The sequence below is a fragment of the Magallana gigas genome, chromosome 10, assembly GCF_963853765.1.
Source record: "Magallana gigas chromosome 10, xbMagGiga1.1, whole genome shotgun sequence".
Classification (NCBI taxonomy): domain Eukaryota; kingdom Metazoa; phylum Mollusca; class Bivalvia; order Ostreida; family Ostreidae; genus Magallana; species Magallana gigas.
In genome coordinates, this window is record NC_088862.1 from 34,844,708 (window position 1) to 34,861,047 (window position 16,340).

At 35.4% G+C, this 16,340-nt stretch overlaps 2 protein-coding genes across 8 annotated transcripts; one reads left to right on the forward strand and one right to left on the reverse strand.

The window, feature by feature from the left end:
- Nucleotides 1-5,152: 5,152 nt before the first annotated feature.
- On the forward strand, nucleotides 5,153-11,779 carry LOC105334839 (uncharacterized). Of its 5 annotated transcripts, none has more exons than XR_004597864.2 (10): nucleotides 5,153-5,292; nucleotides 5,474-5,698; nucleotides 5,892-6,028; nucleotides 7,210-7,416; nucleotides 7,562-7,663; nucleotides 8,648-8,706; nucleotides 9,079-9,192; nucleotides 9,328-9,407; nucleotides 9,775-9,882; nucleotides 11,160-11,361. XR_004597864.2 is itself a non-coding variant. In XM_034454431.2 (10 exons), exons 2-10 carry the CDS (start codon nucleotides 5,517-5,519, stop codon nucleotides 11,139-11,141), a joined length of 1,014 nt encoding a protein of 337 aa, XP_034310322.2. In that variant the 5' UTR covers nucleotides 5,153-5,292; nucleotides 5,474-5,516; the 3' UTR covers nucleotides 11,142-11,223. The 5 variants fall into 5 exon arrangements, 4 of the variants coding, with proteins under 4 accessions (XP_034310322.2, XP_034310319.2, XP_034310321.2 ...); XM_034454431.2 differs by having other exon boundaries at nucleotides 9,762-9,882; nucleotides 11,130-11,223; XM_034454428.2 differs by having other exon boundaries at nucleotides 5,154-5,292; nucleotides 9,762-9,882; nucleotides 11,160-11,779.
- On the reverse strand, nucleotides 11,400-16,100 carry LOC105334838 (N-acetyllactosaminide beta-1,6-N-acetylglucosaminyl-transferase). Of its 3 annotated transcripts, none has more exons than XM_034454432.2 (4): nucleotides 15,931-16,100; nucleotides 13,250-14,088; nucleotides 12,279-12,496; nucleotides 11,400-12,117 (listed from the first exon to the last, which is right to left on the reverse strand). In XM_034454432.2, the coding sequence occupies exons 2-4, from the start codon at nucleotides 14,086-14,088 to the stop codon at nucleotides 11,804-11,806; spliced, it is 1,371 nt and encodes a 456-aa protein (XP_034310323.2). In that variant the 5' UTR covers nucleotides 15,931-16,100; the 3' UTR covers nucleotides 11,400-11,803. The 3 variants fall into 3 exon arrangements, with proteins under 3 accessions (XP_034310323.2, XP_034310324.2, XP_034310325.2); XM_034454433.2 differs by having other exon boundaries at nucleotides 15,944-16,091; XM_034454434.2 differs by lacking the exon at nucleotides 15,931-16,100 and adding an exon at nucleotides 15,766-15,921.
- Nucleotides 16,101-16,340: the final 240 nt, after the last annotated feature.

A 16,340-nucleotide genomic window follows, 5' to 3' on the forward strand; every position in this document is an offset into this window, starting at 1 on the left:
GTTTTTTGTGAAAAAACGTCATTTTTTACCAATTATTTGACCCCCAGGACTAACAGAGAATTTTTGAAACCTTTTTACAAAACAACATGATACCCCAAATCAAACTCCAAGAGTTCAGTTTGCTGGTTTATAAGATGTAAGAGCAGTTTGAGAAAGTAAAACGTGACAGACGGACGGACGGACGGACGGACGGAACAGGGTAACAACAATATACCCGAACTTTCTTTAGAAAGTGCGGGTATAATTAAATTACAAACACAATGGTTTTCCCAATTATAATACCGGTGATTTACCGACAATATCACTGAATATGATGTTACAATAATATGTTTAACAGTGATCTTACCAGGTATCCAGGACTTTAAATAATAAATAAATAACTGGATCTTTGAAGATCAGGAATGGAATATAACAGTAAATGATACTAGCGCCGTAAAGGGTAGAATCTGTGGGTACTGGATTTGGCGGGACTTGCGCTTATATAGTGAACGAAGTTAGTAAAACATGCATATTAATGAGCTAAAAGTGGTCTGTCATTGGTCAATGAGACATGAATATATGTACCTGGTCACTAAATCCTAAAAATGGAAAAACCACGTGTCTTATCACAACATTCACACATGCACTCATTCATACATACAGCAATGCGTTCTATCAGCAATGCGCATGAACATTAAATAAATAAATTAATATGAACTGTGACACTTCAACTTACAATATGGTGGAATTCAAGACTAAAGTTTAAAGAACCAATATGTCGCAATAGAATACTGAGTAACATGCAGTCTAATAACTACCCAGAAACACTCTACTATTGTTAGGACTGCTATTGTTTTTTCTACCGGAATAAGATTTACTTAGTAATTTTGGGTTTTTTTTTTTTTTTTTTTTGTTTCTTTTGGGGGGGGGGTCGTTTTTACTGCTTTTCCTGCCCGCTGTACCTTCCATTTTGATCCATCAAATAGACTATTCCATAAACTCTAAATAAAATGTAAATCTATGAACAGGTGTTATCTATAGATCACAAAATATCGTCTTCCCGATTCGAAATACGTCCACGTTGCTATAAACGAAGCCATGTTTTTATTTTATCTCATCGAAGTCAAGTACTCCTTCAGTATTTATTACTTTATGTAAATATGTTGAAAGAAGAAAGGAGAAATCGGTAACGCTAATGCCCATTTAGTTTAGTCGTAAAATACGATTTTATTTTTTTTTCAATAAAGTTTATTTGATCATTTTATTATAAAAGTTTTGAAAAGCACAGAAGAACAATTTTTAACTGTTATTTTTTATATCTAAAAAGTTTAACCAACAATAAGAATCAAAGTACTGAAGTACAGAAAGCCGGGCTCTTTTGGTGTGTCTCTATGCATATTGTGTAGTAAGGACTGAAAATCTCTCTCTCTCTCTCTCTCTCTCTCTCTCTCTCTCTCTCTCTCTCTCTCTCTCTCTCTCTCTCTCTCTCTCTCTCTCTCTCTTGCTTTTAATGTCGACAAAGCATCAGAGAGCGACCAAATTTTGTAAGCGGCTATAAACAAAAAATATGTCTGTCTAGTAGAAAGTTAAAAAGTTCAACAGCTGCTGCCTTGAATTTTGCAACAAGCATTATATATTCAAATCCCCATTTCTTCATCGTGCAGCAAAGTAGTTCATGGAAATCCATGCGCATTGTATGTGTCCAAAATGCATAGTAATGTTTTAAAAACACGTTATTAATAAGAAAACTAAAAAAGATAGACAATTGATTCGAAATTAAAAAAAAGGAACAAAATGCCAACACTTTTGACAAAACGTGGCTCTTTGTGTAACTATTTGGTATAGCGGAAGCTTTACATTGACGCTGTTTGGTTTTTTGTTTACTTGTGCTATTTATAGTAACATTGGCGATTTGCCTGCCTATAGCCAGGACTCTGCTTTCAGCAGAGCCCGGCTAAAAACTAATATTGACTTTAGTGGTGGTGGTATCAAACTCGCAACTTATAAAGCCTATTTTACAAGGTGATTTAATGTATGGTGCTTTAACCACTGAGCCATGGAAATTTGACAATGCATATAAGGACTTGTTTTATTTTGCTAAAATGAAACAGAGATACAGTACCGGGCATCACAGGGCAATATCAGTGAATTCACTGACACAAGCTTGTATTAGTTCCTAACGGAGGGATTAATGGAGGAATTATAAAACGATATGTGATTTGGGGAGAATCATCCCCTAAGTGTGTGGGTAGCAGTTCTTATTGATGCGTACTCCAAGTATCAGCTCTTGGTACTTCGAGTAGACCAGATAGGACACTGGCAATTGTCTAGAGATAATCCTACTTGTAGTTGATTAGAAAAAAATAATCCGAGCTGGTATTTTTTTTCCTTTGTATAGTCTGAAAGAATTGGCGAGCGGTGTTAGCGTGTCTTTTGTTATGAAGGAAGTTTCTATAAATCGACAATTGCCCCCGCAAAGTGTGAGCATATTATGCTTAGTTCAGACTAGAAGTTTACTATCATTAAAAAGAGGGGTCAACGTAGAATGGATACGAATGATGTTATCTGAAAAGTGAGTTATCCTAATCTATATTAACTCTTGGATCTAAGGTGGCAACGACAATGGATGTTTACAATATATTATATACGATTATATTACATCTCTAGCTTTTGGTACAGAGGTATGCAGCGCATAAAGGCAAAGGCCCGACAAATCATATATTGGTAGTAACATGATACGTGCTGTCGAAATAAGCATGGCCATCATTGCTTTTAAGTTTCCAGGCAAATAGTTTCTTGATAACGTATACTTGGATTTCCAAGGGCCCCTTTCTAACACAGGAGTATAGAACGCCATTTGCGATTACATTTTAATAATGATGAGTAATATTTCAATAACGATGTGAGTTTATTATTGTATACAGACATAAAATCTACAAAAATCTATGGAAACGAAAAATCCAGTCTTGACAGGTAATTAAAAAATAATCCAAATATTTAGGACTTATTGGTGCCGATAATTAAATAATTAAAGTAAAAAAAAGTTGAAAATGGGATCCTAGCTTGTATTTAAGTTTGATGTATTGTTATATAACTAATTGACAGTTGTTTTTCTTTCCGATTTACATACATTTTATCACAAAGAACTGTTTACTATAGCATTGAATCATAATTTTTTGAAGTATACACTCTCATAACTGCAGCGGTGTATGCATACAAATTGAGTAACGCGCGTTAGCGCGTTATGAAAATTTGTATGCACACACCGCTGCAGTTATGAGAGTGTATACTTCAAAAAATCATGATTTAATGCTTATATTTACATTTTTTTAACTTCTTGCCTTGTCTGCAAATGCGATTCATACCTTAAAATTCCTATCTTATCCTAAGGGTAAGTTAATATTAATGGAAGAGCCACAGTAACAGCCACAAGCGTGAACTTTGATTTTCGCTTGTGACGTTGCAGTTTACAGCGTTTAACGTTTGTGACGTCATAACAAAAACTCGTCAATTTGACCTTTGACTACTTGTTGCATTTAGAGGCATTTGAAGATCACAGAATTTAATGGAAAAACACAGTAGAATGTAAATATATATCCATAAATGTAGAATAGATTTTCAACAAATTTTTTAAGATTAAAAATCATCCAAGTTCATAAACAGGGAACTGTTGATGATTTCTTTAATTAGTTAAGTAAATGACTGCAAAACAAGTCAAACTGTCATTTTACATGAATTGGCGTAGTGGAAAAAAGAAAAGCTTCCTGGAACATTGTCTTATTTCACGATACTTATTTGTATATGTTATATTGCTTTTGTACTAAATGTTCTTGCATTTACAGCATGCTGTGTGATTGCTTTTTAAAATTGTAACAAAAAAAGTATGAATTAAGCACATACATTAATAAATTAAATTAATATAAAACAAAAAACTCACTTTTCTTTCTATGCTGATGGGGCGTTTTGATGTCCCGTCCTATTTACTGCACGTGATACCTTTATCTGATGTACCCGATTATGTGAATATTTACCAGCCTGTTATCTTTTGTACGAGTGACGGAGAGGTACCCAGATCAGCTACCTGTCTGTGTTGTATTACAACATTAATGGTGTCAAACCAGATATAAATGATTACATATTAGTCCAATGTAACATCTTGTAACACGAGATACACATGTCTATATACATGAACATGTAATAGTGCATTTTAATTTCTGATGTCCAACCTAGAACTATATAAAAATAAACGCTATATATGTTGAATAAAATAAGCCTTTTCAGAAAGTGATATAAGTTAACTAACAACAGTAGTGAAGTTTTCGTTTTATTGGCATATTTCACTACATGTATCGGTGATTATACTGGTTTTCCCCGAATCTATTCTTAGAACATCAACGCGATTAATTTTGGCAATTATCCGGACACTCAAATATAATTGCATACTTTACGAATGTATACTTTCATCTGTTCATTTACAAGTCTAAGTATAAAAGGTGCGTTGTTTTAACTTATATTTATATCTTGATTTGAATAAATGTACTGTAGTACATGCATATGTTAATTATTCTAATTAAAAGAACAGTGTATCTACATATTGTACTCTGTCCGAAGTTTCTGCTTACCCCACTTTTTGCTTAATATTTCAATATTCATATGGCATGTAAATTACGCGCCTGTGTCCAAGCTAGTAAAACGAATAAAAGCCATATTTTGTTTTAAACGCAGTGAATTTCATAGCTCCAGGTTTCAATACAAACGAAAAAAATGTTTACGAGGTTTTTGCATTCCAAGCAACATGAAAAGTACCAGGATGATAATGTTGAAAAATTGTGCGAGGAGTCCCGAATATTTCCAAATGGATGTCAGATTTTCCAACTATGAATCCCCATAAAGTTTCAGGTATATATAGAGTGAACGAGTAAGAAGACATCTTAGAATGTTTCGCTAAGACTAACTTTAGCAACCAAGATGTAGATTATCTAGAAAATTAAATGCCAGAGATATATTTGAAGACGCTAAATACGATTGGACGTGATCAAATCAAATATATTGTCCTAATGTCATCTGAAATTAAGATCAGCCATATTTTACTGAAGCTACAAATATCATATTCTGTATTCAATATTATTCCTTGAAAATACAAACCCAAAGTTATTACTCACTCTCTTATCCAGCTTTGTTCCGACGTCAAGAACCTATTATGACGTCATCGGAAAAATCGCGCAAAATTACGTTAAAATTCAAACTACGTCGCTACGTCAAAATGGAAAAACATGTTACAATCTAGCTTTAGCGTACTCAAGTTGGAATGAGGTAAGTCAACAGAGAATTTTACTATGAATAATTTCTTCTTTTATGTTGTCCAAACTGTTCATCCGTCATTTGCGAAATATTGAGAACAATATTTATCCGGTATTTCCCTTATATTCGAATTCATTTTAAATTTGTTTTTTTAAACTATACACATCTGGTGCAAACACCTTTGTCTACGTAGTAGCTGTTCACAGTAGCTACCTTACGATGATCTAGGTGTTATAATGGGCAACAAAGAAGAAAAATGGACCCAGTGTGTAACACTCGCAGTCCTCTTGATGATGGTTATGACGGTAGAGGGTACTGACCCGGTTTGTCGGCCATTTTGTCATCTGCCACCGGAAACACACGAGAAATGCAGTAGTCTGCGATTTCTTTTCTCGTGTATCAGCAAAGTTAAAATGAGGTACAATTCAGAAAAAAGTTTCATTAAATTACATCTACTTTATAAAGGTGGGTTTTAAAAAAAAAAAAAAAATTAAAACAAAATTAAACTGTGGAAATGCTGTAACGAATGTAAAGCATTTGACACATGTAAACTATATACCACAAATATGTCTTAAAAACTGTACTTGTGTATCATTTTATTCATTTACAAGATGTACAATGAACCTTCACTGTTCCTGTGAATGGCTGCACGCACTGGAAAATGTCTATTTGGAGTCGGAGAGACTGGCAAAAGTCCGGAATTCCAACATTTTTGAGCAATGTACCGGCACTCTAACAGAAGATTGTGGTGAGTTTATCAGGCATCTCAATACAATTTTACAACTGGTATACAAACTTTAAACTTTGAAAAAAAAGATACATTATAAACCTGTACATGTATACATCAAGTACCGCTACCCATTCAACAAACCCTGTTTAAAATGAAAAAGAAGAAAAGGTACGTAGCATCGGGGGGAGGGGGGGGGGGCTTTTTCTCGAAGCAAACATATTTGTTTTTAATTAGATAGCAGCGAATATAGATGGAGCCCCCCCCCCCCCCCTTTTCTAAGTTCAGGGTAACGAAAGCACTATATAGGATTTTCACGATTATCGTGGAGAAGCTGTAAATTCCTTTTTTTCTTATATTTGCTTGCCAAAATGAGTAGAGAATAAAAAGAATAAAAGAGAATGCATGGCGAGGAAACGGTCTAACCACGATGGCAAATGTAAATCGTCGTCTGAACAGTTATTGGATTAATTATTCAGTAAACGTTTTGTCAAACCCTTTGTGTTCTTCCATTATATGATTAAAAGAGTGTTGCCTATTTGTAGACCTCTTATACACAACTACAACACGACCCAACCCCTGGACACGCAACTCGCATATTTATGTAAAATACAGACTATTTTTTTCATATGCAGAAACAGAAAACTTTAACACAATGATTAGGAGTTCGCTCCTTTCCGTTGAATAGCTTTTTTGAATAATTTAATATCCATTTTTACTATAGATTATAGAGATTGCACTCTTTTAGAGAAATTAGAATCTTTCTTTGAATTTTATCATGGTCGAGGCGTGATCTAATCCAATAAGGTTCGAGGGGCTCCATGATGGATTGTATCACACCCCGAGCTTGCTTCATCATCGCTTCATGAATTCTATTTCATGTTGTTATATTTGTATAATTTCCAGGAATTGAAGAACTCTATACATGTATATTGAATTTTTGAAATGTTTTTGTTATTTTCATTTTGTATAAAATAATTGCATAAACTGCTTGCGCCCCAACAATAAGCTTTTTGCGCCATTGCTAAGATTTAATAAACTGTGCCTTACAATCAATTTGATTGAAGTGTTATCACAGACAAATTTCATTAAATTACAACTGCTTTAAATAATCATACGAAAATGAAAATAACGTAACTATGTTAAAAAAAACGATCGAAACAAGCTAGGTTTTATCCAAATAAAATTATTATTATCTGTAGACGAATGGAAAGAAAAATGGAGTCATGTCCCTTGTGTGAGAATAAATAAAAAAGCATCCACGAACGACACACGGAATCCGGAAATGCAGCTGAAGCTGAATGAGATCCGGGCCAGTGTTATGAAGCTGAAAGACAAGGCTAAGCGCCGCAGACTTCTCAAAAACCTGAATGCCTTGATGAACAAAATGCCATGGGAAAATGTAGCAGGTGATGTAAATACATTTTGAGATAGAGTGAGATTAAGAAAAAAATGTAGTTGATATACACACAAATCAAAACTAGTAGTAAAATTACAAAATGATATATTAAGGCAAAACTTTTCTAGAATAAATTATTTTGGGCTTTATTTCAGCAGAAAATGTATCGAGCGCCTCTTACAATTCCAACGACAAGGGTAAGCCGCTAGCCAGCGCCATCAGATTGTCCGAGGGGTCCCAGCAGACCAACTACTCCGGTATGGCGGTTAATATTAAATACACAACATCATTGCCTGAAATACTGAGTTGTTCTGAACCGTGCATAAATGCTTTCTTTGGAGATTCATTCGGGATATGAAGGTGGCGACATTGCAGAAAAAATACAAAACCCGCGTTAGCGGGTTATGCACGTTTTTTTCTGCAATGATCGCTACCTTCATAACCCGCATCAAATCTTTTAACTATATAAAAAGTAAGTTAATTTCACTTTATTATGGTTAAAGTACGTTTGCGAAAAAAACCTCCCAGCCAAAGCGTCTCCGGTCGCTGAAATTTCGACTAATCGATAAACAGGGCGTGTCGATTTCAGTTTGGCTGTTTCTCTAGAGCTATATTATTGACTATAAGTTTCCGTAAGAATTAAGTAGAGGGAATCCTACTTGGTAGATGTAAATATAGAGTGATGTAGTTATTTAATCTTTGGTGACTCGATCGGGATATGAAGATAGCGACATTGCAGAAAAATTACAATGTAATTAAGTAATTTTTTTCTGCAATGATCGCTACCTGCATATATAACCCGCATGTTTCATTTAAAAAAAATTGTTTATATTTAACATTTGTCTTTTAATTAATTATTGAAGTTTTTATGAAAAGTTAGTAAAATTCAGTATATTACTGTTAATGTACATAAATTGTCATTAGCTAAAAGAAACAGCCAAATCGTCTCCTGTGAGACTTTGAGTCTGACATCATCATGATTATTTCGTGCCGGCCGGGATTTTTCTTAGGTCGCTGTTGGCTTCGATAAACAGGGCGTGTCAATTTCAGTCCTGTCAGTTTCTTGTCAATTTCAGCCGCTGTAGATTTCGACCAATCGATAAACGGGGCGTGTTGATTTCAGTCTGGCTGTTTCTATAGAGCTATGAATTAACTATAACTTTCCATTTATAAAAGAAATAGAGGGAATAATACTTGGTAATTGTAAATATTTATAAATGGTGTTTGTTATTTTACTACAGAATGGATGGGTTCTATTGACAGTTGGCACCGGAAGGTCTTGTTTGAACACTGGGAAAAGGTACATTTAATGAAACCAATGATGATAAGCAACCACGCCCGACTGTGTGAGAACACGATAAGCATGTATAGCAATTTACAAATTATATCAGTGATCATATTTAATTTTTAATTAAAGCGCTCAGTGGAAAAAATGTGTGCCGGTAAATATGTTGCCGTTCATGGTGTCATAAATTGTCCAGTGAACGTAATGACCTGAATGTCCGTTTGTTCAGTCACGTGGTGTCAGGGCAAATGGACATTGTATTGACATGTTGTCACGATAATTTGGCTAAACCATCACGTTTTTGGACGTTTAATTGAATACATATGTATATATTAACATGTACATATTTACAGTTTTAATCCGATTGATTTGACTTTGTGACGTCAGGTTTCCCAGGCCGACATCATGGAGACGTTACACCGCCGCCGCACGTTCCTGCTCCTGTTCGGCGTCCTCACCGGAGCTACGGCCTTCATCATCGTCATGTTGTTTGTAATCAAGGTCAGTGATCACATGACCTCAACTTATAACAGAACCATGTGATCATTCATTATAACGCAGTTTTAACTTAACCCGTTTATATTGTATCATAACGAGGATACTGTGCATTAAATTATGTTTTGGTTTTATGTTCAGTATCAGTCGGACAAGAACGTGCGGAAGGATATCGTCTTTGACGGCAATCTGGATGTGATGGGGCGGGAGGACTCGTTCAGGTAACGCATGCGCAGAGGGAAAGGTAAAATATGACAGACATTCTCAACTCATTACAAATAAGGAGTACAAGTATCTACTTGACTATGCAGTCATCATAAGAAATAAAGCTATGATAGTGGAAATTGCTTTGAAATGAAGATAATTTTAAATTAAAATTTTCTGCACTGTTGTTTTATAAACAATTTTATAAACAATTAGTAGAGAATGAATCAAATGCAATGCATTACACCTCGTCTGCTTTCTGTATGTCGTATCATTTTAAACTGTCCATGTTTTGTTCTCTCCATGAGTTCTATGACTCTATTAATGATTTGCTTTCTCCATGAATTCAATCATTCACTGACTATTTGTAGTTTTCTTGATAAGCTTCGAAAAGAAAAAAGGCGGAAAGGAAAGGATGTTCAACTGAAGCCACTGAAAATGAATTCACTGACAATGTTTCCTAAGAAGGTGACATCAGACACAAAACCAAAGGTACGCTGATTCAGATGTGTTTCAGGTTAAACCTCTTTATTCTGAAATCTTTTGTACATGTGTAGTTCAGTATTATAATACCATTTTTTACAAAGGAAATTCATCAATTTATTGATCTTCCTGAGAAGAATATCCATGACAAATTTTAGTAATACATGTAAATCAAAGGCAACGGCCGACAGTAAACCCTTCACGATACCACCGTCATTGGTTAACAATATACTTAACAATACTTTTTCAAAAAAACAAAGTTTGGGGGTGGGGGGTATATAGGAATCACCTTGTCAAAATTTGTGTCCGGTCCATATCTTTCTTATGGAGAAACATTGGAAGTTCTTTCTTCACACAAAGATTGCTTATGACCAAAGAGTATGTCATTACCATGACTCAAGGTAATTTGGGCAAAGTCAAGGTCACTGGCAAAAAAGTGCAAAATTCATGTCCAGTCCATATCTTTTTATGGAGAAATATTGGAAGTTCTTAATCCACATAAAGATTGCTAATAACCCGAGGATGTGTCATGACCTTGACCCAAGGTCAATTGAGGAAGTTCAAGGTCATTGTTAAAAAAATGCTTAATTCCTGTCTGGGTCATGTCTTGTATTAATGGAAATAATATTAGAAGCTTAAATTTGACACAAAGATTCCTTGTCTCAGGCCACATAAAATTATTTTTTAGATTCTCACCCCCGTCTCTCTGAAAATGGCCCGCCCCGACGTATTTTTTTTTGTTGAAAAAAAAATGTGTTGAAGAAAAAAAATTTCGGAAAAAATCGGGCTCAGTATACCAATAATTTAAAATGTTCATATTAAATGGCTGCTTGACATCCGGATTTTCGTTTGATTCGAGTCATGTTTGTTAACAATAGGATGCAATTGTCCTCATGCATTAACAGCTAACTTGAAATAAAATGGAATTTAGATAATAGAAATTGGTTTGTGTATTCATATTAGCATTAACAGTTGTAAAAAATAGAGCAGTTGTTATTTATAGAAAATGGACAGTGAAATAGATTCATATAATATTTTCTATAATAGAAAAAATACATGAGTCATGATTTTTTTCTTAGCGGGGGGTATCAGTTGTGAGTTTGCCCACAGTACCTCTAGTTTTTATCTACCAATGAAAAACGAAATGACTAAATGTTTTGCCCTATAAACTAGAAAATCCGCAGTTTCCGTGAAATGAAAATTGTGCCAACGAATACCGTGTATTCTTCCAATGCGACACCATTTCTGTTTTTCAGACACCCATGTAATTTTATCTTTGACTACAGACAGACTACAGAAGAAAACCACAGATCTCCCAACAACCCACACAACCAACAAAAAAGTGCCAACCCGACCTAAACAAAGTTTCTATTGACGCCAAGAAAACTATTTTTGAAGAAAATAATAAGAATCCGAACACACATAGCCAACCTCTGTCAGATCCACAAACAGAACAGGTCCCGGAATATGCATTAAAAAGTTCCTCTAGTTATGATATCGGGGATCGGCTTTTTCCCTCGGCAATGATGCGAAGTTTTGGCACGGAGTTCGGCACCCCTTCACAGAAAACCACTAACACACTCACCGATTCAAATGAACAGTCTACGTCACAAACTGTGCGTGCCACGTCACCAAAAAGACCAGAAAGTACCCAAGAACCATCTACGTCACCAGCTGTGCGGGTCACGTCACCATTGCTAATTCCTGTAAACCATGTTACCACAGTGAAAATCTCTCCCAAACGCTTTCTGTCATCTGATGAATCCACCTCTACATCTTCATCTTCTTCATCGTCTTCTTCAACATCAGCAACCACCACCGGATCGTCGAATGGCTAATGAACATATCAACTAATTAATGTTTTTAATGAATACGTTAACTTAATATTAAAAAAAAACGAAATATTTTTGTGTCTTGTTTTTTTTTTCTTTCATAGCTGGTGCTTTACGATTTCTAAATGTTTGTAAAAAGACAAATCGTAATCCTTGGGATACATGAATTGTTCTTTGGATCTCTGGTAAATCATTTGCTCCATGCACTGTAAAACGAGGCGATCTATATCCCACCGGAAACGGAAAGCAAACAGCTCCTTCCGGTTTATGAGGTACGGCAAATCTCCCACGCCAAACGTGCAGTACCCGTGAAAGGATCTAGAACCATGACACGCATGACTGGAGGCGTTCTTTGAATCCACAAATTTTGCTATATGTTCTAGACTTTTTAGATTTTGGAAATCAAGGGGCCCTAAAAAAGAATTTAAAAAATGTAAGAACCTGTCATAATGATAAACCACTGATCCTTTTTTTCGGAGGTTTAAAAATATAAAAATTGCTGAGTTAGATATGAACACGTTTCGTCACGTGATCAAATCATGTGTATATTGGGTAGAATTGAACTGGATTCACCTTTGTATGACCCTTTTATCTTGAACTGTCGAGGGTTGTAGTTCAGTGTAGCGTAAAACGTCTGCTGAGGATGCTGTGTTTTCTCCGCCCACTTTAGCACAGATTGTGCTTGAGGATTATTGACAGCAAAATGGGCGGTCTCTCTATTCATTATGACGTCACCTTCTCCAATGTAAGGCTTGACTCCTGACGGTAACTTTCCCATGTCTTTTTCGGCCCTAAAAATCATATGTAAATGTAGATCGCATTAATATTGGGAAATAAAGAGTCGATGTCGACGTTTATCTTATATAAAATGATCTAAATTCGTTCGCTCTTCCTAAATCATACGCTGATAAAGTAAACGTCATTGGAAGAGTCCGAGGGATAATTTTGATTGCTGCGGTGGGGTAGGGGGATCGAGTCCCATTTTCTGTAATTTTAATATGTAATTTTAATAAACTTTGAGTTTTCTAGTTGGGATAGGGGTTTTCACCCATCCCGCCTCCTCGATCTCTATCTAGATCCTCCAATTTAAATTTTGTACTTGACAGGACACGATCATTAAAAATATTTTTTGTGTAAATGAATACAAAAATGAGTGTGTTCTAGGATCAGCATTTCACTAAATGATCAAAATTACACTAAATGAACATCATATTACGAAATGTCACATTTGAAGGAATCCATTTTTGCTGATGTGTTGATTCAGCGCCATTTACATCGTGGGTTAAAGGGTAAATATACAAAGTAATATTGAAAATAGCATAAGACATGTAGTGAAATCTAAGCAAGAACAAGAAATGATACAATAAGCCAAGACCAAGACAACATGGGACATCCCCAATACCCCCCTCCCATATAACCCCCATAACACCACCCCCTCCCCCCCCCCCCCCCAAAAAAAAATACAAAACCAAAAACCCCCAAAACCTAAAAATCGGTAAACCATTTTTTACATTTGAATAAATTATCTAACAAATAGAGCTTACCGCTGATCTAAGGGAATTCCCGGTATACTGTTGGCGCCTTTTAATGACGTCAGAATGTTGACAATATCGCTGTTTATCTTCAACGGGAAGTCGTTTTCCGACAGATTGATAAAGTACTTCCATTCGGGATGCTTCAGAAGACTTCGTAAACAGCCGAGCTCGGCCTGCAAATGTGATAGCGTTCCCTTGGTTACACTGCGCGCGACGCTTACAGTAAATACATTCTCCTGGAAACAGCTTGCGATATTTTGAACGGCCTGTCGGATTTCCTTGGGACTATTTTGGTCGATGTGAATGCAGTAGATGTTCTGCGGCCGGTAGATGGCGCGCAGTAAACTCTCAAACTGGAAGACCGAGTCTTTCATGATGATACTGTAGGCCACGGGAAACTTGTTTTCTTTACTTGTCAGAGGACCCGTGATGTAGTTACGGTAGTGCCTGAATCTGACGCACTTCTTGGTCAGTAATGCGTACATGGACGGTGAGATCTCCCTCCGCGGATGCTTCATGTGTCTTGCTCTTGATTGGGCTGTAATGGATCCCTTGAAAAGTGGTTCACAGTTAATTTTCATTTCTTTTACATTTTTGCGGAAAAATACAGGAATGACGTCACCACTGTGCCAATCCAGGTTCCCGACCGACTTCCGGCCTTGATGATTCTGGCGAGGGTGGAACAGCAAACTGTCCAAGTTTTGACGGTGTTTCCGCTTTTCGCGCCTTTTTTCGGTCTCTCGTTTTTTCTCAATGTCGTACGAGACGTTGATAATGAAGAAAACAATGAGGACCGCGCCCAGTCCCAACAGTAGGGGTCTACTTATTACTGAGCCAGGGTACTTCATCTGTAAAATAAACCATCGTATGCATCGTCATCCACAGTCAAACTAGTATATTCAGGTCCACTAGCTACGCTTTTTCTTCATTTCTTAATTTAAAAAAAAAACCATATTCTAATTCATAGAGACAATTACAAGATTGAAATCTGTATTATCTCGTAAAACGACATGTACTCGTATGAACATAGTATGCATTCATTTAACTTTAAAAAAAAACTGCTCTCAAGTGCATTCTTTAACCAAAGAAATTTCAATTTTATTTCAGATAGCTATACTTATAATTTGCACATCATTCATTAATGTCTTTCAATGCAATTCTAACTACCTTCCTATCCACATGCCGGTAACTCACTATGCAAAGAAAGCATTTTGTTGTTCAAATAACTAATTTATCTTGCATTTTATATCAGAATGTGATGAATTTAAGAAATAGCCCACAGTAGAAATCATTAGGGAAATAACAAATCAATTAAAATCATTTAAAAAATGAGATCACTTTTATGGAAGTTAGATCCTGCGATCAAAAGTATTAAAATATTTTTTTTTAAAGTATTTTTTAAACATCTACACACATAGCTTAACCAAAATTCAAAACAAAATGTTGGGGTCTATATGCTTCATTTGGCGCTGCAGTGCATTTGATTTTACCTTTCTGCAGTGAAAGTGCAGATTGCACATAAACCGCTTTTCCCTCTATATTCTATTATCGGAATGAACCATGGCATCAAATTCAAATTTATACTATTCAAAATAAATGAAATTAAAATTATCATAGAGAAAAATGTTACAATTTCTTAACCTAATTGATATTTTGACCTTTTTGCACTAATAAAACGCTATTTTCATCCATTACCAATGAACATGTAATGAAATTATTTTAAAGTCTTAAACTTGTTCTCAAAATCTTTTTTATGGAAACCAGACAAGATAGAGGGGGCGTTTCAAGGGAGAAATCCTTGGACTTTGGTCAAAGTATTGAATGAACATCGTTTGAACCCTGTGGTATTTTAAATTTTGAATATTAAAATAAAATTGCAACATAAATATCCTGGGACAGAGCTTAGATGAATTTATCCCCATCACATTCTAGAAATTGCAATATAAACATATCTAAAATATAAACTGCGCAAATAAAACAACAGGTCTACATCAATTAAGCGATTCAACAACTTCATGGCATTCTTCATCGATTGATATGTTTTGGTCAAACTAATTGTCAATATCCCCTCGGGCAGACAAAACACAACAACAATTAACGACAAAGGTTTAATGTAGAGCTTGTGCACTGATGTCTGGGTTGAAGGATGTGAGTCGCGAATAGAAACTACCGTCCCTGGCCGTGTTTACTCTTGGTAATAAACAATACAATACAATACTCTATTATCTATTGGAAATATACTATTACTTAAAAGAAAATTTATAATATCATGTGATTGATTCACTAGTTTTACGAATATTCACTGAGAAAGAGAGAGAGAGAGAGAGAGAGAGAGAGAGAGAGAGAGAGAGAGAGAGAGAGAGCGCACACGCCGTTTTATCATTATATATCAAATACCAATGTTTAATATTTTATGGTTTTAACATTATTAAATGTAAAGGTTGTCACACACTATATGGTATAACAGTGCCAATACTTTTCATAGAAATGCATTTTTAATGCAATAAAAAACGGAAATCAAATACCTTTTGCAGAGGATGTAGGTAACATATGTTTTCTGAATGAGCTTTCAATGCAGGGATGTATACACGTACATGTATCTATTACCTGTACACGTGCATATGTCAACCTAATTAGTAGCGACCGAAAACCATGAAATTCCAGCACACCGTGTGAAAAAAACCACTCACCTGGGATTCTCACCTGGAATTTTCACCTGTAAGTTTCTGTCACTGGATGACGTGGCTAGTCAGTCATTAGGGAATCCCCTGTGTACCACACACGTGCATTTTTTTTTTCGAACAATGCTTTCTCGTCGCTGTAAATTGAACGTGTACGGACCGTGACAGCGCGACAGGTGCGCGTTCAATTCCCGACACAATGCTCCATTGATTGTATTCACATATATATACAATGTACATGTACAACTATGAAATATTGTTGATTTATTCAATTTAATCATTCTTTATTTTTCAGAAATCATTTTTAAAAAATCATTTTTCATTGAATATGAACTAATAAAATAATCGATAGAATATATTCTTATTAGATTGAAAAGTGATATAAGATAAATGAACAAAAGGTCAGCTATATAACTCAT

Excerpts from the sequence above, each read along its gene's own strand:
- LOC105334839 (XM_034454428.2), top strand. The coding sequence starts at position 5,517 with ATGGGCAACAAAGAAGAAAAATGGACCCAGTGTGTAACACTCGCAGTC. Across the intron at positions 5,699-5,891 it reads ATCAGCAAAGTTAAAATGAG|ATGTACAATGAACCTTCACT; the intron begins GTACAATTCAGA and ends TTCATTTACAAG. Across the intron at positions 7,664-8,647 it reads CCAGCAGACCAACTACTCCG|AATGGATGGGTTCTATTGAC; the intron begins GTATGGCGGTTA and ends ATTTTACTACAG.
- LOC105334838 (XM_034454432.2), bottom strand. The coding sequence starts at position 14,088 with ATGAAGTACCCTGGCTCAGTAATAAGTAGACCCCTACTGTTGGGACTG. Across the intron at positions 12,497-13,249 it reads GGAATTCCCTTAGATCAGCG|GGCCGAAAAAGACATGGGAA; the intron begins GTAAGCTCTATT and ends TATGATTTTTAG. Across the intron at positions 12,118-12,278 it reads GATAAAAGGGTCATACAAAG|GGCCCCTTGATTTCCAAAAT; the intron begins GTGAATCCAGTT and ends ATTCTTTTTTAG.